This window comes from Orcinus orca, chromosome 1 (genome assembly GCF_937001465.1).
Source record: "Orcinus orca chromosome 1, mOrcOrc1.1, whole genome shotgun sequence".
Taxonomy (NCBI): Eukaryota; Metazoa; Chordata; class Mammalia; order Artiodactyla; family Delphinidae; genus Orcinus; species Orcinus orca.
Genome location: NC_064559.1, coordinates 12,464,531 through 12,486,586, shown reverse-complemented (window position 1 = coordinate 12,486,586; position 22,056 = coordinate 12,464,531). Strand labels below are relative to the sequence as shown.

The window sequence follows — 22,056 nt, the reverse complement described above, 5'->3', positions numbered from 1 at the left end:
CATTCTTCCTCGGGGTGGGAGGCGCGGCCATCTCTGCTCTTTGTCTCTGGAGGAGACCGTAGCTCAAGAGGGAAGACTGTGGAGGAATATCTAAGAAAGGGCTGAGGAACGGAGTGTTTTAAGGGGACTGCGACAACGCGGCAGCCTCAACCCAAGAGCGGCGCGCACTGCCGCCTCGGTAGCTGTCATGGCCGCCCTGACCACGTGATCGGCTCCCGCAGGCCTGGTTTCCGTCGCTCAAGTTCGGTAATCCGGGCTCTGCGACTCCCTCCCTTTCTCGTTTGCGGACTCGGACACTGCCTTTCTTCCCTCTGGAGGGGTGCTGTACAGACATCGAGAAATCCGGTAAGTATGTCATGAGGATGGGCGTTTCCCAGTACTATCCCTACCCCGTTGTCTCCCCGGAGTCCCAAGCAATAGGGTTAAGGTTTTTACACAGGTTCCATAGACTCCCGGATAGTGGTCCCCAAAAGTCTCCTTAAAGTGTTTCAAGGCACTAGAAGGAGATTTTTGGGGACCACTATCTGGGAGTCTATGGAACCTGTGTAAAAAGTGCCTTGGAACAAACGAGAAAAAAATTCACATTAGCCCCACGAATCAATGGTATTAACAGCTATATTCACTGAATCGCTTTGCCCGCGTCTCCACTAGCGGTTGGGGGCGGGGGGAGGGTCTTATGGCTACCTAGGAGTTTGTTTAGGCACCTTCTGCCCGCCTCTCCCGGGTAGATAGTATCGGCTTTCCACGAAAATGCCTGTTCAGGAGGTGCACGCTAAGGTGTGCGCCTGCGCAAGCTCTTAACGGCGTTAAACCGGACGGGGCCCGGGAGGAAGAGGCTGGGTGGTAAACAGGAAGTGGACGTTGGGAGCTCGGGGGCGGTAGGTTCGTCGCGGGACCCAGGGTCTCCGGAGTGGGGAACCCTTGTCGGTAATCGGACTCTTCCTGTGGTCTCGGCTTAGGTGGCAGCCTCGATCCGACTGTTGTGCTGGTGGCTTCAGCGGCACCCTTCCTTGCACCTGCAGGTGGGTGTGTCGTCCTTTTACCCCGCCCTTCGAATGCTTGGAAACTGGAGTGCGGGTCTCTGACCGGACAGATTGGGTAGGGAGGGGTAGAGAACACGGTACTTACCGTCTTCGGTCCTGAAGTAAAGATATGCAGAACTTAAGACATTTTCATCCAGGACGTGGGAGGCCGCCTTAAAAGAGTATTTGTGGAAAATTTGTCACGGTCAAGTGTATTGTGTGCCATTATGTCTGGGAGGCTTGGTTTATATGCACAGAGATGCAGTATTAATTTACTTAGGTTGTAAAGGAGATTTATGTGGATGATATTTAGAAGGTTATATATTTTTGAAGGACTTGTTTAATGTTTTGAGTTACTCAAATGAACTTGCTCAATTTTTCATTGAATACACAGTGCATTTCCTCATCCTTAAATAGCTGGTGCTCTCCAAAGCCGGTTTTGCCATGAATAAATATGGTAAGGGAGGTGCATAAAGTAGATATTTTTTACACTGTGCAGCCCACGTTTTTTTCCCCGATAAGAAAAACCCATGGACAACATTGTATATAATGCTTTCAAATTAATTAAATCTTACCGATTTTGTCTCCCACTTCCCGAAATCTAATTGCCATATTTAAGTCTTCAATTACACCTTCCTGTATTATCTTCGGTATCTTCCCAAGGACTTTTAAGCAAGTGACACACTCCTTTTTTCTTTTCTTTTTTAACCTGAAAGGTGTGGAACTTAATTTTTTTAAGTTGGCATTTCACTTAGGTAGTTTTTTAAATATTTTGGGTTTTAAGGATAGACATTATTTTCTTTTTAATTTATTGAAGTATAGTTGATTTACAGTGTTTAATTTCTCCTGTACAGCAAAGTGACTCAGTTATGCATATATACATTCTTTTTCATATTCTTTTTCATTATGGTTTGTCACAGGATATTGAATATAGTTCCCTGTGCTATACAGTAGGATTCTGTTGTTTATCCATCCTGTATATACTAGTTTGCATCTGCTAATCCCAAACTCCCAGTCCTTCCCTCCCTTACCTGCCCTCCCCCTTGTCAACCACAAGTATGTTCTAAGGATAGATATTTTTTTTTTAACCAACTAAACTGAGTTTATTAGGGACTAGAAGAGAAATCACAATCAGCGATATGCAAAGATGGGTGACCATAAGCAAATACAGAGAACAAGCAAGGGGAGCATGCTTTTATAGGGAAAAGAGGAGAGTTGGGAGGGGCTGTAATAACCAGAGAGTCCATTGGAGGAACCTGGGAGTCCAGAGTATGGAGGCTTCTCATTGGTTGGCCTGCTACAGTCTGACTGGCTGAGCTGCCATGGATGGAGAGAAGTTTTCTTCTTCCTTCTGATAGTAACCTAGAGGTACCTTCTTGTCAGAGATGTAGGTTTACTTCTCTCCTGTTAACTGAGGTCTCCTAGCGGGACCTGAGAGCCCCCCCTACAGGCCTGTCCCAACTCCAACTCTACCTGAGGTTTCTTCAGTTACACATGCTAAATATGTTCATAATTCAGCCATTTTTTACCATTTTAAGGATAGATTTTATTGATCAAGTATCATGTGGGGTTTTTTATCATGAAAATATTGATTCTTATTAGCTATTCTGTGGAAAGTATATTTATTATAGAACACATGCTACAGCCAATCAGTTGGCATCAGCAATATCATGTGGGAGATACAGTTAATTTAACACCTATTTCTGTCAAGTAATCTTAGCAGTCTAAATAAGGGTCACCATTTAAACCTCTTTCGGAATCACGTTCCTCTGCTCCTGTGCCCTTCTCATTTGCAGCTGTCCAACCAAAGTGAAGTACTCCGCTCCTCAAAAGTGTAGTTTGGGGACCAGCAGCATCAGCGTCTCAGGTCCTACCCCAGACTGTTGAATTAGAACTTGCATTTTAACAAGAAGCCCCCACCTCCTGCCCCAACGTGATTTTTATACACATTAAAGTTTAAACATTACTGCTCCAGTATCTTCAGCATTGCAGCTACTGTGAGCACATTTACAAATGCTGTTTTTTTATAGGCCTGATCTAAGCATAGGCTGCTATAAACAGTTAAAACGAGATTGATGTATGGCAGTGAAGCATTTTATTTATGTATATGTCTGTTTTATATATGTTTTATATTAAAATGTATATATCCTGTAGTAATTTTCAACTTTTACTTTAAAAAATATTTTAATATGATTTACAGTGCTTATTAAATGTTTTATGTTTAATTTTTATACATTTGTTTTTTGTCAATAGGAAACACCTGGAGAGAATGACACATTGGTTTCATAGGAACCCATTAAAAGCCACAGCTCCTGTCCCTTTTAACTATTATGGCGTAGTCACTGGCCCTGCTGCTTCAAAAATTTGCAGGTAAGTTTGTCAGTCTTCACAAGTATTGACTGAGCCCCCCATGGATACGAGGTACTTTTTTAGGGTCATGCACAGTGCAGAAGTATGTAACACACTGTCCCTAACCTTAGACTCCTTATATATTTACAAATGACATGTGAAAAGTTAAGTCATAGATTATTTAAACTGGGTCCTCAAGTTTAGGTCAGTGAGTGAGTCCCAGAGAGGCTAAACAGTCACAATTAAAAGAGTTAAGCTATATGTTACAACAGTACAAGAGACTCCACAAAGTCATATATGGATATTGTTCATTGGCCAGATAGTAAATTAATTGAGTTCTGAGCAGGGAGAGGTCCCTATGACCTGAAATAGCCTTCAGAGTATTCAGTAGCAGAGAGGACTTGAGCTGGGGTTTAAATGCATTGTATGGCTTAGATCAGGGTTTGCCAGACTGTGTCCTGCAGATTGGCCCAGTGATTGTTTTCATAAAAATAAGTTTTTATTAGAACATAATGCCCCCCCCACTTATTTACATATTGTCTATGGCTGCCTTTCCTCTCTACAGTAAGATTGAGTATTCCCAGGGGAGACTTTATGACCTACTAGGCCTAGAATATTTATCTTCAGGTCCTTTGCTGACCCCTGACTTAAGATAGTAAGAAGGGAGAGGAGAAAGTCATTTCTGTTAGGTAAACCTTTGTTCTAGGGAGTATGAGTAGAGCAGTTTAACTGGCACAAAAGAGATAGATGCAAGAGAGATTTCGAAGGAGGCATCAACTGGCCAGATGTCTCATTTGCTCTGGAAAGTTGAAAAGGATTCATTTAGTCTATGAGATACAGAACCTAGATGATCAAGACATTGGTGGTACCAGTAAAGGAAAACCAAGAGAATTGCTACTTTTTGTGAAAAGAAGTAATTGGGGTAAAAGGTTGATCTAGACCAGGGGTCAGCAAACTTTTTCTGTAAAGGGCTAAATAGTAAATATTTCAGGCTTTGTGGGCTACACACAGTCACTATTGGATATTCTTCTTTGTTCATTTTTGCAAAATTAAGCTGTGGGCCGTATAAAAACAAGTTACAGGTTGTACTTTGCCAACCCCTAATCCTAGACATTGGTCCCAGCTTAACTGTTTTATCTGTAGCATTGGGCAAGTCTCTTACTAATTACTCATCTGTAAGATTACTCATCTGTAAAATTAATAATCTAAATTAGATACTTCTAAGGTACACTTTTCTCGAATTCTGTCATTTTAATATGAATATAATTTTGCACAAGTTGGTTTGCAGGTGATGATTGAATGCCTACTTGGAAATAGCTAGCAAAGTATTCGAGTCTAGAATAGGCCTTAAGGATTCAAATTCTGGGGACTTCCCTGGCAGTCCAGTGGTTAAGACTCTGCGCTTCCAATGCAGGGGGCCTGGGTTCAATCCCTAGTTGGGGAACTAAGATCCCGCATGTTGCGTGGCATGGCCAAAAGGAAAAAAATTCAGATTTTTTTCCGAGTCCAAGAATTACCCCTCCCAGCTTTTAATTAAATAACTCAACAATGACAGATTCATAAGGTAGCCCATCCCATTTTGGGTCAGCTGTATATAGTTGTTACTATATACTTTCTTGGAATCAGCCTCCTTAGAGCTGGTACCAATAAACATTCCATCTAGACCATTCAGGTTTAAGTTTGTGCTCCTTTGTAAACATCAGTGCTACTTACAGTCCTTCTAAATCTTAAAATATTTGAAATGTTAGTATTACTTCACTCGACACAGAAATTTGAGTATATGCTTTATCCCAGACACTAAGTTCTGAGTATACAGTTCCTGCTGTCTTGGTGCTTACAATTTAAATTTAGTCTTTAGTCATTTACACCCAATTGTCCTTAGTCACGGTCCATGTAATATGATTTCTGGATCCCTCGCTAAGCAAGTTGCCTTCTGAAAGAACATGTGTAACTGGAACAGGACCAAGTTAGAGCTGATAATGTAGATCTAGGATTAGATGTAGTTATATTCGTAGATGAGACCTCAGAAGAGAGAAGAGCAGAAAGCCAAAGACTGAACATTGCTGGAGGTGGGAATATGAAGGGGACATGGAAGAAAATAGAGAAGGAACTTTTAGAGTTAAGAGGAGAATCTGGAAAATTTGGCGTTATTGGAATCAAGGGAGAAAAGAATTTTGAGAAAGAAACAATAAATGTCTGCAACATTTATTGCTGCAGAGAAGCAAAGGAGAATGGAGATGAGGGAGCAGTTTTAAAATGACTAGTGGTCACGTGTTTTTGCATGTTTGTGTGTGTGTTGTATTATAGAATGCAATTTTAAAATATGGTTTTGTACTTAAGTACATTTTGACATAATGTCAAAGTTTGACATTGTAAGTGGATACTAAAATTATGTACAAATGTTAAATTTCCATTTTTCAAAAAACTTCTATTGTGAACTGGTCAGATTAATTTACTCATTCGTAATTCTTTCCTCCCATCTTAAAAGCTTGTGTTAGTTTGATTTTTTAAAATTAAAACTTGCTGTGTATCTTTATTATATAATTGTATTCATGATTTGCTCCTTTAGTTGGACTGACTTTATTTTAGTACAACTTTTAAAACAACTGTTACTGGAAATTTCACTTACCTCCAGTGTTAGTCCAATTAAATTCATTCCTGTATACTTAGTAATATCTTAGAGGAAGGGCTGTGTGTGTGTGTGTGTTTAAGCTTTTACAGTTGAAACTTTTAAGCCACTTTTACATAGATTCATTGTAATACAGCTTACTTAACATTAATCTCTCTTTCTGTCTCATTTAAGTGACTTGAGATCATCTAGAGCACGACTGCTTGAATTGTTCACTGATTTGAACTGTAATCCACAAATGATGAAGAATGCAGCAGATTCATATTTTTCACTTTTACAAGGTTAGTTATTTAAATCAATTTAAGTTTTTAAAAGTCAACTATGTAGAAGTTCATATTCGATTCTTAGACTTTTCAGATTTGAATAGTTTAGTCTTCTAGGTTATATTCTTCAGTATGCTTGAGTATCAGAAATGTGAGAATGTAAAGGTAGTATGTGGTCTTTCTAACATTTTGAAAATTAAATGTGTGCATATTTCATATTATGTTACCTTAGGAGAAGGGTATAGAGGGGCTGGGAGTTTCATTCGGGTATCTGAAAAAGTCATTCTCCGAAAAATGTTCTAAACAGACACGTAAAACTGAAAATGTTTTCTACCTTTTTATAGGTTTCATTAACTCATTGGATGAATCTACCCAAGAAAGCAAGTTACGATATATTCAAAATTTCAAGTGGACTGATACATTACAGGGACAGGTTCCAAGGTAAGCAGCACCAACAGTACTAAATTCAAGCCATTTTTGTAACTGTTTAGCTAGCGATTAACTCGTAGCCTCTGTGTGGAAGAAGTAATATGTAAGTCTGATCAGCATTTTGCCTTATCAGGAAATTAATATAAAACTTTTGACCTAAACTCCTAATGCAGTCTATTAAGTACAAACAGAATTTGTTTCTTCTGGACCAAATCATTTTTGAGATAATCAGTATAAACGTTAATTAGATTGAGCAGCCTTGACTTTTAATAACACACAAAGAATGGTTTGGGAATTTGAAACCCAAACCTAGATTTTGGTCTTTGCCTCCATCCAAGCAGAGCAGAACTTTGCTTTCTCCACTACTTTCCTTTTCTGATGGATAGTTCAGATGTCTCTGGTCAGTCTCCTTCTTTCATTCTCTCCAGTTCCACCCCAGTTCCACCCCAGTTCCATACTCTTTTGACTGACAGTACTGTATTTGTTTTTCTTCCTAATTTCACTGTTTCTGCTCTTTTTAACAACTTCCCCTCAGAACTTTCTCATCATTCACTTGAAACTAGTTAGATCTAATTATAACAGGAAACCAATCATAATGGTGCTAAATTTTTAACTATTTTTTTTTAAACACCATTGGGTTGTTTAAATAGTTATATATCTTTATCTCAATTTGCTTTAGAATTAACCGTTTTATAAAATCAGAAGGGGAGGAAATGGGGATTGGCAAACAACCAAGGCAGGCATTACAGTGGAAGGAGTGTGGACTTTGGATTCATACACACGTAGATCAGCCTCAGAGCTTCTCCTGTGTGAACATCTGCTTCCTCAACTGTATGTTGGGGTTACAGGTATAGGGCTTTTGTGAGGAACAAAATAGGAAATTTTGTATTAAGGGGCTGATATAATGCCAGGCATTAATAGACATTCAATAAATGTTAGTTTCCTTCCTTCCTTCCTTGGGAATATTGTATATAATAGAATTCATAAATTGGGTAGGAAGTTGTGGACTGTGGGTCCTTTCCAGATTTTAATATTCTGGGATACCAAGGTTTTCCAAGTAAGTCTTCATTTTCTGTTTTGCTTTATGTACCCCTTTGTACTTCATCTAAAATTAAGGAATATTTTCATTAAAAACTTTTTTTAAAGAATCAAACCTCTACCATTGTTACATTACAAAACTTTGGCAGATTCTAAAGTGTTTTGTATTACATAAATTTGGCAGTTTTCCCCACCATGCTAAATTTTCATTCCTTGTGACAGCATTTCTCAGCATAGTTTTATGAGACAGTGAAGAATTATGTGATAAAGGCCTTAAGTTATAATGTTGAGTATTCAGTACATCTGAGATTTTTAAGTTATTTAATCCTTGATTGCTACTTACTCAATGAAAAGTGTGCTGTGAGTATATTTTCTGAAAAATGTTTTTTCAACTGTATACACTCTTAACTACTACCTAGATGTGGTACAATAGAAATGGAGTGTTTGGGAGCAAGGCAGATTGAAATAAACGAAGGGTAAACAGGAGAGAGCTCTTCATGAGACCCCATAAAAATTAGCAAAACTATCTTATTATTTAAAGATAAACTTATAAATTAGATATGCCTCTTAGATCACCATTACTAGAATTACTAGATGTAATTAGTAGATGTAATTCATTGGAAAGTTCCCAGTGCTGGAAAGAATAGCCGTTAAACTATGCATTAAATTTTTTTGGCATGGTAAACTGTTTTAAGAAGTTTGTTCATAACTGTCATATTTTTGTATGTTATTATGTATATTAAACAGGGTAGTTTATAAGGTATTTTTTAATTACATGTTTTGTAACAAATTTTTTTTTAATCTAAAAAGTTTCCATGTCTCTGTTCCTTCTAAGATGGAGGCAGCAATTAAATAAAAAATACAAAGCAGAATCATGATTCTCGTTTCTTCCCTTTGGGTAATTTTTCTGTATCTTTATTAGTATTATATGTGTAATAAGGGTATTACGTCAGGTTTTTTACTTCATCATTTGAGATAAGTGAGATAATGTGTATAAAGAATTTTCAGGGTCTCATCAGAACAACAGTGAATAAAAATATTATTTGCTTTGTGAGCTTTTTGCCATCTTTGTGTCATGTTTAGTTATAGAATCTGAAGGAAACAAATAAGATATAAAATACACTTATTTTTGAGACCTTTTTCTTTGTAGTATACCAATTGGCTTGGCATTCAGAATCTTCTACAGTTTCACATCAGCTTGGCTTTTTGCTCTCCTGCTCCTCGATTTCTCTCTATGAACTGGCAACTTCAATCAAGCTAGTTGGGTTACTGCCACCAGAAAAATCTTTATCCTTTCTTGTGCGTTAACAGCATCAGTCCCTCATCTGGGATGTCCTTCTGCTTCCCTTCTAGCCATCTTTCAAGGCACAATTCAAACTCTGTTTATACCATTAAGCCTTCTTTAACCATTCTAGCCTGAAATGATCTCTCCTCTGAAATCCATTTTCTTAAAATGTGGTGTAAGAATCACCTGCTCCAGAATCAACTGGATACTTGTTAAAAATGCAGATTCTGGGCACTTCCCAGACTTTCTTTGTGGGATAAGTTCCAGTAATCTGTATTTTTAAAACTATTCAACGTACAGTAACCTTTGGGAACTACTATTCTCATGTTTACTATTATGAAGTACATCGTGGACCATTATGTTTAGTCATTCAGTGTTAATTGTGTGTGTGTGTGCTTGTGTCTTACCTCCCAACCTATATTAAACACAAGAACTCTTCATTTTTTCAGTTAGCATTTAGCTCTTTATGATTTTGTGTAAGATGTATAGCAGGCTTCATATAGAGTTGTCTCAGTCATTGACAGTACTTAACGATCATGTTTATAATTCTAGTGCCCAGCAGGATGCTGTTTTTGAATTAATTTCCATGGGATTTAATGTAGCTTTATGGTATACCAAATATGCTTCAAGACTGGCTGGCAAAGAAAAGTAAGTTAAAAGGGAAGGGTTATGTGCATATTATTATTTTTCAAACGTATGGAGCTTCATTATTAAAAAGTCTAGGCTACTGATAAAAAGTATCACTTCTAATAAATGTAAGGTTGCCTCATAAAGTTAATATTTTAAGTATCAGAATTATGGAGCCCACTGTTAAAAGGGAAAAAATTTTTAATAATCTTGTCATGGGGGTGGTCTTTCTGAATAAAACCCCAAACCAAGAAAAGGGTTGACTGTTTGACCACATAAAGTACCATAAACAAAGTTAGAAAACAAATGACAGATTGGTCAAAAAAATTGCAGTGCATGTGACAAATTGTTTTTATAATGCTTTTACAAATCAACAGGGAAAAGATCAACAAATCGAAAATAAACAGGTAATTCACAGAAAAATACAAAGCCTTATAAGTTTGTGAAAGATGTTTTGAAGGATTAAGGAACTGTGAAATAAAATGAGATACAGTTTTTATAATAGTACAATTGGATATTAGCAATATGAAACTGGCAACTACCAACTGTGATGCGCCTGAACATGGGAATAATATGCAGCCATTTAAGAATGGAGTTGAATTCTATGTGCTGATGTAAAATTGTCTCTGAAGTAATTTAGGTGATTAAAACAAGAGCAGAGTGGTGAATATTGTGTATGTATGTGTTTTTTAAGTATGTGCATGCATTAAATGTATATTGATTTTTATGCTTGTTTATGCACAGAAGGTTATCTGGAAGGAAAAACAAGAAGGCTTTGTCCAGACCCCTAAACAGGAGCTCTCTTTTTCACTTGTAGTATCTTCTCTTTGGATATTTTTCATGTGCATTTGTTAGTTTCTTAAGTGTCAAAAAGAAGAAAACGTAGTGAAAAACACAAATGACTAACTTCTGTGGATTTATGAGAATGTATTAGTTGTTGGTTTTAATACCAGAAACGGGATTCATCCTGTAACTAATGTAACCACTATCTTTCAGCATAACAGAGGATGAAGCAAAAGAAGTCCATCGAAGCTTAAAAATTGCAGCTGGGATTTTTAAACATTTAAAGGTAAAATAATAATAATAAAATATGTTCTTAATGCTTTAATTTTTGAATAATTTTTATTTAATTCTTTGCGGGGTGGGGTGAAGGAATTATTTCATCATGTAGAAAGAACTAGTATGTGTTCTGTTTTCCTTATGTTAAGTACCTTGTTGATGAGTGCAGCCAATTACAGAATATTAAGTGTTCCACTTCAGAAAATCATCAGTGAATTTTACAATTAGATGATGCAAGTGGTACTTCACTGCTTATTTTTCAGTCTCTTCTGAAAAGATGAGAGAAAACAAAGCACAAAAATTGATAGTTCTGAGCATTTCCCTTGCTGTATGAAGCAGTTGCCAGGAGCCATCATGATTCTGCAAAACCAGATTTTCTGAGTATATTCTCTGTATTTCATTGAAAATGCCAGCGGGGCAATCAGTACACACTAATTACATTAAATTGCTTGGAGATGTGATGAGAATTAGGGGAAAGACTAACGTATTTTCCAACCAGAATTACCCCCACCCCATTCTAATTAAACTACTATTTACTGAAGGCTCCTGGAGGCCAGTGTTGCATTTTCTCATGATAAGATAGTTTTACAGTGATGAAAAAGCTGTGATCCTGAGTGAGCTACAGAACTGTAGTCTTCTTTATATCTGCTATTATTAATGTGAATGAACAGTTTCGGCTGTCATGCAAAAGGGAAATTTGGTTTCCGTTTCAGTTAAACATTTTCTAAGTTGAGAATATGACTTCCATATCTAAGCAATTTATTATGACCCAAATTTTGCTCTTGAATTTCTTATTTTTACAAAAATTTATAAGAAGCTTTAAAAGTTTTAGTGTACAGGAACTTTTATTCTCTGTAAGCTTAACATTGCTCCATTTTACACTTTGTTTGTACCCTAAATTTCTGAAAAACCCCAAATTGAATATCTCATAACTTCAGTTTTCTTTCTAACAGCTGAGTTAAAATAAAATTTGGCTTCTTTGTTGTTGTTTTTTTCTTTCTCTCTCAGGAAAGTCATATCCCAAAATTAATTACACCCGCAGAAAAGGGGAGGGATTTAGAGGCACGACTCATAGAAGCTTACATTATCCAATGTCAAGCTGAAGCTCAAGAAGGTATCTTAAATATTGTAAGATTTTTTTAAGAAAGTCTATATTGGCATTTAGTTCTTTTTTTTAAAATCAGAATTAGCTGGAATTGCTGGAGTTTCAGGATTTGAGAAATTTATAGTGAAGAATTTAAAAAACTGATTTTTACCGTTAGCATTTGCCTTCATTTTTCATTAGCTGGAAAAGGCCTTACAGTTTAATGATTCTTTTTAAGAGGATTTTGATTTCATGCCATTTCTGGCAGCATAATTAAGTCTATAACTCATCTTTCCCCCCACTCTACCTTGCTCATTTCTTTTCTGCTTCCACTGTTTGGCTTACCTTGAAATCTTTGCCTTTCAGTGGCAGGAAATAAATGAAGACTTATGTGAAAACAATAAAGAAACTTTGTTGGCTTTTGTTTTTCTTTATTTCAAACTCCAGTGCCCTGAAAGTATTTGTTTCCTCTTACATCATGCGATTTTGTAGTAGGGGTTTTCTGTGATTAGTAATTGGCTAGTGATTTATTTAAGGAAGTGGTATCAGAACCAACAAGCTCAGTGTTTTCTGCTTGTTTATGTTTGCATTCTCTGTAGCTTACTTTTCATGTTAAAACTTTTAACAAACTGTATTAAAGTCCCGAATAGATATCAGACTGTCTTTTGCTATTATAACTGAATTTAAGGTAAATGCAAGTGAACTTAATCATACATTCACTTCATTGTGTTTTGGTAATAGTAACAATTGCTCGAGCAATTGAACTGAAACATGCTCCTGTACTAATTGCTGCCCTGGCATATGAAACAGCCAATTTCTATCAAAAAGCTGGTAAGTTCTATTTTTAGTCTTTAGATTTTCACATTAAGCTCTTGGCTTAGTAGGGAACAAGCAAAGCAAAAGGACTCTCAGATTGTTTCATCTTTTGCAAAGCTGTAGTAATAGCTGCACTATTTTATTAATCTTGTTTAAAAGAAAATAAAAGAATTAGAGCTGTTCACGGTTAATATGCTCCATAACTTCTAGTGAAAAGGATGATGCTATCCTTTTTAACCAGTTAACATCTAATAATTAAACAGCTGTTTTTCTTTTGAAATGTTTTTGGTCTTTATAACAACCTTGTAGTTACTATCCTTATTTAGACAAGAAACTGAAATCCAGAGAATTAACATAACTAATCTGTAATTTAACTGCTAGCAGGTGGGAGGCTGAGACTAGCACTCAGATCTTCTCCTTAACGTATTATTCTTTTCAGTCACTTATTTAGGAAACATGCATATGTTTCTATTTATCAGATGGTTACTCTTTTAGTTGCTGGGTATAGAGATTCACAGTCTAGGGAAGGAGACAAACATGTAACCACATTATTATAGCATGAAATGAGGTGTGGTTACAGGGGTGAAATAAAAACCTAAAGGATGGGGGCATGCTAGAGAAGGCTTTCTAGAGGAAGGTGGTGGTTTAGCCTTATTTTGAAATAGAAATAGAAATTCTAGGTTTGCTGGGATGCTTTAGCATATGGGAAGAGTAGAACATTCTGTAGTATGTACAAAGATTAGAAAGAACTTAGCACATTCTGGAACTGAGACATGTTTTAGCTGAAACAGGATGAGAGCTAGGAGCAGAGGTTACGAAAGTGTGCATATGTGAGGCTATGAATTGGTCTGTAAGCCTGTCTGAGAAGTTTGGCCTTCATTCGGTAGGTATTTGGGACCCCTTAAAAGGTATAGTAAAGTCAATCTGACTTGACTGGACTTGAATTTAAGAAAGGTCCCTATCGTTGCAAGATGAGAAATGGGCTTACTAGTGGAGGAGTAGTAGGCTGACTCTACTTAGATTATAATCATTTCTTCATAAGTACTATGGAAGAAATGATGAAGGTTTTGACAAAGATAGCAGAGTAGGAAATGGAGAGGAAGAAATACATTCAAAAGGTGTTTGGCAGGGTATATGAGCATGTGTGTTTTATACAAGATGCAGGGATGGGGTGGTGAATGAGGGTTAGGAGAGTATCCTTGCTTCTGACTTGGGTGACTGGACTATTCTTGGCATTGCTGTATTATGAAAAAGGTTGGAAAGAGATACTATAATAGTATTCATATTTACTTTGAAGTTCTTAGTCATTGCTATTTTTATCATTATCTCAAACTTAAATTGCATTAACCATCAAATCTAAATAAATAAATAAGTAAATAAAATAAATCACTTTAAATAAAGCAAGGGGTTTTTTTGTGGGGTTTTTTTTTGTGGTACGCGGGCCTCTCACTGTTGTGGCCTCTCCCGCTGCGGAGCACAGGCTCCAGACGCGCAGGTTCAGTGGCCATGTCTCACAGGCCCAGCCGCTCCGTGGCATGTGGGATCTTCCCGCACCGGGGCACGAACCCGTGTCCCCTGCATCAGCAGGCAGACTCCCAACCACTGCGCCACCAGGGAAGCCCAAAGCAAGGTTTTTAAAGTGTAAATGCTTGAGTTTTAGACTTGAATGGTCTTTTAGTATCTGAACACATAAACTATAAGTCTCCTAGTGAATCAGGGTGAAATTATATTTTGCTTTTTAAAATGTAACTTTAGATCATGCTTTATCCAGTTTGGAGCCTGCATACTCTGCTAAATGGAGAAAATATCTTCACTTGAAAATGTGTTTCTACACAGCTTATGTAAGTATTTTTAGCCCAGAAACAATGTAAATTATTGTCTCTCCAGCCCCTCGAGCACCAGTTCTGTCATCTCGCCTGACTCTTCGTTAGCATTTTACAGATAATGGACAGCTCTCAGTAAATGTTCCCTGATAGTCAGTGCAGCCATTGTGGAGTAAAGCGAGTGGAAGGAGATGATGTAGAGCTGGGTTATAGCAATGGAATTACTGTTTGATTCAAACCCACTTTTAAGCTGGAACCTTCTGCAAACTTCATGAGAATTCTCTCGTTTCATCCTGTTCACTGAGAAAGATATTTACTGATGCTAATCTAAAGACTTAGCCATACAGTGTATCACCTGGGTTGGTGAAGAATCATAAATAAGATTTCTTATACCTTATAATCTGCTTTCAAACACACTGCATAAGACCATGTGCAATCCCTGCATTGATGGTAGACATTTAAAGAATAAGCATGTTCTATTCCAGCCTGGTAACATTTTTCTTAAGACCTGTTTAGTCTTTAACCTCAAATCCTTCTTCCTTCTCCCTCTGTATTAGCACACTAATTTCCCTCCTTTATCCCCTCTGCCCTAATTTTAAAAACAGGTTTCAGCAAATAGTTTTGCTCTCAGTCCATGGTTAGAAGGCTAGTTTGGCTTAAGGCTTGACATAATTCCACTTTATATACCAACAGAGATGGGGGGAAGCTTATTCAAGTAAAGAGATGTAAGGGACTGCATTGATACTTCAAACAATGGACAAAGGCATTTCTTTGTCTGATGCATATAGAAAATGATGATAGTGGAAAGCATCATTTGAGGAGAGAATGAATAAAAATTTGTTTCTTTTATCAGGCTTATTGTTATCATGGTCAGACTTTGTTGGCTAGTGATAAATGTGGTGAAGCAATCAGGTCTCTTCAAGAGGCAGAAAAATGTAAGTATTCCTGCCAGAATATTAACTCCTCTTTTAAAAACTAATGTTTAATCATAGAGGGAATGGGCAGTTAAAACAGATGTTGGCGGAGTTCATGAAAGGGAATGAGAATCAGTGAAGTAATTGGAGGAAAGAAAAAAGTGCTTCGAAAACCTAGAACTTGTAGAAAATACCTACCTACCCCTTATACTATTGTTGGTAGTGCTCTTACGCTAGTTAAAGAGCATCTCTGATTAATAGCCTTTTTAGTATAAATAATCAATAATTATAATCAAATGACTGTATATCCCTTTCACATGCAGTTTATGCAAAGGCAGAAGCATTATGCAAAGAATATGGAGAAACCAAAGGCCCTGGACCAACAGTCAAACCTTCAGGACACTTGTTCTTTAGGAAACTTGGAAATCTTGTGAAGAACACCCTTGAAAAATGTCAGAGAGAAAATGGATTTATGTGAGTACAGCTCAGTATGATTTTAGTAGTCGGTATAGTATGTGCAGTTGGCCCTCTGTAATCTGTGGGTTCCACATCCGGAATTCAACCAACTGCAGATTGAAAGTATATGGGGGGGCAGGGAGGAGGGATTCTAGAAAGTCCTTAAAAGCAAAACTTCAATTTGCTGCAGGCTAGCAACTATTTACATAGCATTTACATTCTATTAGGTATTATAAGTAACCTAGAGATGATTTAAAGTTCACGGGAGGATGTGCGTAGGTTATATGCAAATACTACTTCACTTTATGTAAGGGACTTAAGCATCTCTGGATTTTGGTATCTGCTGGGGTCCCAGAACCAATCCCCCGAAGATACTGAGGTTTGAACGTATTTATAATGTTTAAATAATAATATCGTTTTAATAATATCACAGTTTGTTAGTCTTTATTCCCATACATTTTATATCAAGTTGCATTGAAGTTGAGCATTAATTTTCTATTTAAATTGGTGATAGAATTCACTTGTGTTAGACCTAATTTTTATTCTGCTTTTGATGATAACATACAAAAGCAGGTTTAAAAATTCAAACATGAATTATTAATATATAGCCCACTTCTACTGTCCTAACTTTCTCTTACCTTTGTTTCCCTGCCATTCCTTCTCTGTGTGTTATATATACATACCTTCTCTTGGCATACTCATCTCATTCTCTTTTCAGCCACGTATAAAGCAGGGAAATTAATTTTCTGTCAGTTCTGTTTAGGCCTGTCAAGCAGTTTTCCATTATTAAATCAGTGTTGTTCAAACCGTAGATCAGTACCTATGGAGGTTGTAGAATTAATTTTGTCCCTGCTTTTTGTCTTGCATTCTTCCCTTTATATTCTGCATCTGGTCATGCTGTGCTTTCACATCCTTGAACGTGCCCAGTTTAACTTTTATCACTTCCTTTGGAAAGCATCCCTAACCCCCCAAATCTGCCCCTCTTTTAATTGCCCCTCTTTTGTGTTCTCACAGCACTCCACATCCCTCATAGCTTCAGTTACATTGCACAGTTGTTGACAGGGTTTCTTGACTTTGCCACCTACTCATCTGTAAACTATGTGAGACAGGAAATTGTTCTCTATGTAATTCATCGTTAAATTGTCATTTCCTTCCACAAGGTCTTGGACATAAATAGACACTCAAATAGTTAACAAATAACTGAATGAATTGCTGTTTCCATTGCTTTTTGCAGTTACTTTCAAAAAGTTCCAACAGAAGCCCCACAACTGGAACTCAAAGCAGTTTATGGTCTCGTAGAACCTGTACCTTTCGAATTTCCTCCTACAAGTGTGCACTGGACACCAGAAACATTGGCTGCTTTTGATCTCACCCAAAGACCCAAGGATGACAGTGTACGGGATTGGGTTTTTTCCATTCATTCACAAAAATTTCAAAAGAGAATTCAGACTTCACAGTTTGATATTGTCCTCTATTTAAATAGATGCATGTATTTGTCTAAATGTTAAATTAGCTAATTACAGTGCTTGGTGTAAAATCTGAACTCTTTCAGAGGTAAACCTCTAGGCGCTAGTTGTCTTCTGATTTTTTACATAGTTGAGTGATGTTGTTTTCAACACATTATCTTGCCTTTTTACAATTCGTCAGAGCCTCCTTTAAGAAGAGTGTGGGAGGACAGGTCTAAAAAGGATGGCTCATCCATGTTTATATTGCTATAGCAATGCTGTTTTTGATTCAGCATAGTGCATGGTATTTGAAGATTTGACCTAATTTCAACATTCTGTGACATCATCCAGGAGTAAAATTAGACTGCTTTTATTCATTTATATCTAAGTACATCTTAGTGTACTAAACCAAATGGTAGATTAAGTGGAAATTTTGAGGTTTGGCTACCAAAAGAGAGGGGGTCTGTGAAAAAAGAGATGGGAATTATTTTGTAGCCATAGCTGCTTCCTTGAAATTTTTTTTTAATATAATTTCCTACCCATACTAAAACCATTATTCCTTAAAATAACAGTTTTTGCATCCTGTTCAGCCTCTTAAATAATGTCCTAAGAGGTAGCCTGTTACTGTCACAAGTAATCTTCAAACTTGAGGGTTCCATGTGCACAGGTTGATGGCTCAGTTTCTCCCTCCTCAGAAAGAATAAGAGTACCATTAGCTTGATCTTTGCCTACCCATCAGGTTTTCATCTTCACTGAAGTGTTGCTTTCCTGTTATGTCTTTAATTGAATTGGTTTGTATGTAGCTTCTGGCACAGCTTTGTTAGTCTCCGTGCTGTGTATTTTAGTATATCATCTTTATATTAGTCTGAAGTGGAATAGATCTAGTGTTTGTTTTCCAGATCTTAGTTTATGTACTTACACTGTATTTTTCTTTCTCCATAGGCTAAACCCAAACCAGAAGAAGTGGTGAAACCTATGAAAGAACCAGATATCAAACCTCAGAAGGACACTGGGTGCTACATCTCCTAAAATACATTGATACAGTGTGCACTTTGAATTTTCTTCCAGATAAGATAAACCATGGAACTTCATCTTTCTTGAAATGATTTCTCTGAAGCCTATAGATTAATTTAGTACATTCAGAGGGAATCTGCCTTCAGTTTATTTGTTCTTGATTTTTAACACAGTGGAAGTGTTTCATGCTTTGTTTCCGAACTCCTTTTTAATCAGGACAACCTGTGAAAAATTTTTATTGTGCTTCTAAAGGGCATATTTGGGGGTTGGGTTTTTCTTCCTGAACTCTGGGTAGTAGTAAGTTTCAGGTTAATACACTACAGGCCAGAATCATGTGGTTTCAGGTGTGTTTTTCTATCTTCACAAAAAAAAGTTTATTTTCCTTCCTCTTATTTGATACCAGAAGAATGACAGGAGTCAGTTTTTAACAGACAAGGTTTTTTACCCCTCTCCGATATGTCAGTTTTAGCACAACTGACTTGTTATCTTCTGTGTCAGTTACCTTTTCTGGTTGGGGGAAAAAAAAATCACTTTTAGTTAAAGATCAAAAAATCTTCATACCAAATCCCTTATACATGTTAGAATCTATAATTTACTTAGAAATCAGTGTTTATAGGTATGTTGAGACCATTTAAGAGCTTACTCTTTTGCTGATAGCCCTGTACTTCATTTCAGTCTCAGTAAGCAAACCTACAATATTTTTTAAAGTACTTTTTTCTAATGGATTTTTTACTTAGGGGACAGAACTTGGTAACAGCTCTTAGTATTTGTGTGAGAAGACAGTGAAAATGTTTTTGCAGAAGTCAAATAGTGCATGATGAAAAGAAAGAACTTTAAGCCTAAACAAGATCGGTTGTCCTGAATTACACTGGTAAATCTCTACTACTTTGTTACAGAAGTTAGAGTAAAATGCCTTTGTTAACCTGATTTCAGTGTACATGGCTTTTATATAGTTTTCTAATACACTTATCCTGTCAGAATTGTATTGCTTTAGGCCAAAGGCCATAGCAGAAACTTAGAGAGCAAACAGGTACAGTATATCTTAAAAATACCTTGTAATATTTGAAATAGTTTAGTATATACACAAACCTGGGAAATAGTGGATACATAATACTTTAATAAAAAAAATCACACATGTAGGTTTATCTTCTTTTGAGTATTCTCCTGGGGCATCACCTAATTTTTCTCTTATAAATGACAGATTGGTTCAAATAATAGGAGTAGTAATAGTAGGGTATGTTGAGAGCTTACTTTGTGCCAGGCACTGTGCTGAGCGCTTGCATAGATAAACCTTTGAATCCACACAGCAACTCTGTGACAAATAAGTAAAACCTGCATAAAGTATTGAGATAGGAATAAACATTTCATTATGAAAAATAGATTATACCTATCTGAATATTGTGCTAAAATAAATGATTACTTAAATCATAGTTTATACTCATGGGAAAAAAAGCTACATAGAATCAGTGAGGTTTTTTTTTTATATATGGAAATGCTAATTACTCCTTGCTGTATAACATTTAATATTTGAAGCTGCAGTTTTCAGAATCAGTGGAGTAATAACTGAACAGACATTTATTTTGTTGTTTATAGAAAAAACACTTTAATTTCCCTGTATTTTTGTGCTCTATGCCTTTTACTGACAAAACTTCAAACCGTACTTGATGTGAGCTTATTACTCTTGGCCTGTAAGATCTATTTATTTTAGAAACAAGTGCTTATTAGTTACTAAATTTTCACATTTGAAAATTTAGTAACTAGGCTAAATTTATTGACACAATATGTGTCAGTTTCACATATTGACATTTTTATGGGTCATACTTCCATATATGGAATGAAAACATGTAATATGCTCAGTGCTTCTGTAAAGTGCAGTAAATACTGGTATTACATTTAATCAATAATTGGCAACTTTAAGATAAGCAGATAGTAAATATTCTGTTGACTCAGCAAAGGTGACACTTTGACTGACTATCCCATTATATATAATATTCTTTGAAATCGTCTTCGAAATTTGGGGAAGTGAATAAATGTAAAGAAGTTGCATGAATGTCATAGATGTAATAACTATTTGTGTTAACTATTGCATACTTAGTTTAAACCAGATAATGACAACTAACATATCCTGCTAAAAGTGTTGTTAATATACTGAATTATCTATTTATGAAAATAAAAGTGATTCTACTTCCAATTTCATTGGAATTTTTGTTTTTCAATAAATATTTTTATGTTTATTAAGCCAGTAACAAGGTTAATACAATGTAAAATCATATTTCTTCACAGTTGTATTTTAAAATGACAGATGCATTTGCATCAGTTGTTTTATGCTACATGAATTCATTAAACACTCAACGTTCCTTGACCTATTTGGTTTCTACTTATGCTTATTGGTACTTACCACCTTTTAATCTTGAAGTAGGGTTTCAGTCAGCCTGCATATATTTTTATTCACAGTATTATCCAGCATGCTGCAGTCTTGTATACGGTGGTGAGCTAAGCTAGAGACCTTATCATTATTGCTGTACAGTACTCTGCAGAAAACTTTTTACTTTGGAAACTTTGAGGTAGCATTTTCAGTACTATATAAATATACTCAGATAAAATCATATTCAGAAATATTTCCTTCTAGAGTAATCATACTTTAGAAAATGAGGCATTTTTTGTCTCGATATGTGCGTAAAAATAAACTTGTGTCATTTGGTTTACTATACTTTTGTATCTAAAGACTTTAATCTGATATTTGAGCAATTTGCTTCGAATTTACATTCTTGTTTTAAAAAATGTTTTTGTAGTAAACTAAAGGGATTAAAATAGTTAATCTGGAGGGGGCGCCTACTCTGAATTATAGAACAGAAAGCGGTGTTGGATTGTATTTACCCAAAAGGCCAGAGCTATCACTTATGCGATTCAGTGTATCTGATGACTGTGATGTGCTTGAGGTGGGTGTAAGCTCATAGCTCCCTCTAAGAGTGCTCCCCAGAGAAAATGTTAGATCACCCAGCGGCTTGATATTGTCCAGAGCTTCTCTGGTCGTTTGCCTCAAGCTATTGATCTCAGCCTTCTGGGGCTGACTGGGCAGGGCCTAAGGTGGCTGGAGCTCCCAGGCTGGTCACCTCCAGAATGTCAAACAATGAATTTCCTAGATCATCTGCTATGATGTAGGAAAAGTTGAGAAACACCCCAATAGGACAGGCATGTCAGTAATGTCACTCTTACCCCTGGTGGCTGGGTGCATGTTTATGGTCTAATACTGAAAATAAAGGTAGAAGAGTCCGGCCAGGTGATGTTCTGTCAGCATTTCTCAAGGAGGAGCAGTGGTTTGTTTATACATGTGTTTATTTATTCAGATTTCACATATATCCTCCCCAGAATGCCTCACTCTGCCTGCCTGGGGTGAGTCACCAATTGGAGTGGGCCCATCTCCTCAGGTGAAATGGCGTGGAGAAACTGGCAGTGAATGCTGCCCTGTGAAGCTGTGAAGTGGGGCTTTGGCTGTCCCATCCTTGCTTTTACCAGAGGCTCAGCCTTCAGACGCCCTCAGGGGAAGAGGGAAAGGGAGGAGGGGGCACCGCAGGCCCAGGCAAACAAGGCTGACGCACTCTTGGTAGTTACCCAGGGCCGGTTCCGTTAACCTGGTTCATTTGGAAAAAAAAAACTTTTTTTAAAGACTGTTCTCTTTATTTTTCCAATCTATTATATAGTACCTTCCCCCACCCATTGAAGTGAACTGACCGTATGATTCATTTATTAAACAAATACTGAGTTCCAGCTGTGTCAGGTACTGTAGTGGCAGGAGGTAAATA

At 36.8% G+C, this 22,056-nt stretch overlaps 1 protein-coding gene across 3 annotated transcripts; it reads left to right on the top strand.

Moving 5' to 3' along the window:
• The first annotated feature begins 6 nt into the window (after positions 1–6).
• BROX (BRO1 domain and CAAX motif containing) lies at positions 7–20,610 on the top strand. Of its 3 annotated transcripts, XM_033430430.2 has the most exons (14): positions 42–345; positions 960–1,022; positions 3,276–3,392; positions 6,175–6,281; positions 6,608–6,704; positions 9,568–9,663; positions 10,639–10,711; positions 11,710–11,815; positions 12,527–12,616; positions 14,357–14,442; positions 15,278–15,359; positions 15,662–15,812; positions 17,029–17,188; positions 18,182–20,610. In XM_033430430.2, the coding sequence occupies exons 3-14, from the start codon at positions 3,292–3,294 to the stop codon at positions 18,266–18,268; spliced, it is 1,236 nt and encodes a 411-aa protein (XP_033286321.1). In that variant the 5' UTR covers positions 42–345; positions 960–1,022; positions 3,276–3,291; the 3' UTR covers positions 18,269–20,610. The 3 variants fall into 3 exon arrangements, with proteins under 3 accessions (XP_033286323.1, XP_033286321.1, XP_033286319.1); XM_033430432.2 differs by lacking the exon at positions 960–1,022 and having other exon boundaries at positions 7–345; XM_033430428.2 differs by lacking the exon at positions 960–1,022 and having other exon boundaries at positions 3,273–3,392.
• Positions 20,611–22,056: the final 1,446 nt, after the last annotated feature.

What these genes read in the sequence shown, in the direction of transcription:
- BROX (XM_033430432.2), top strand. Translation starts at nt 3,292, where the DNA reads ATGACACATTGGTTTCATAGGAACCCATTAAAAGCCACAGCTCCTGTC. An exon ending in TCAAGCTGAAGCTCAAGAAG is followed by an intron (nt 11,816 to 12,526) that starts GTATCTTAAATA and finishes TTTTGGTAATAG; the next exon opens with TAACAATTGCTCGAGCAATT. An exon ending in TGTGTTTCTACACAGCTTAT is followed by an intron (nt 14,443 to 15,277) that starts GTAAGTATTTTT and finishes TTCTTTTATCAG; the next exon opens with GCTTATTGTTATCATGGTCA.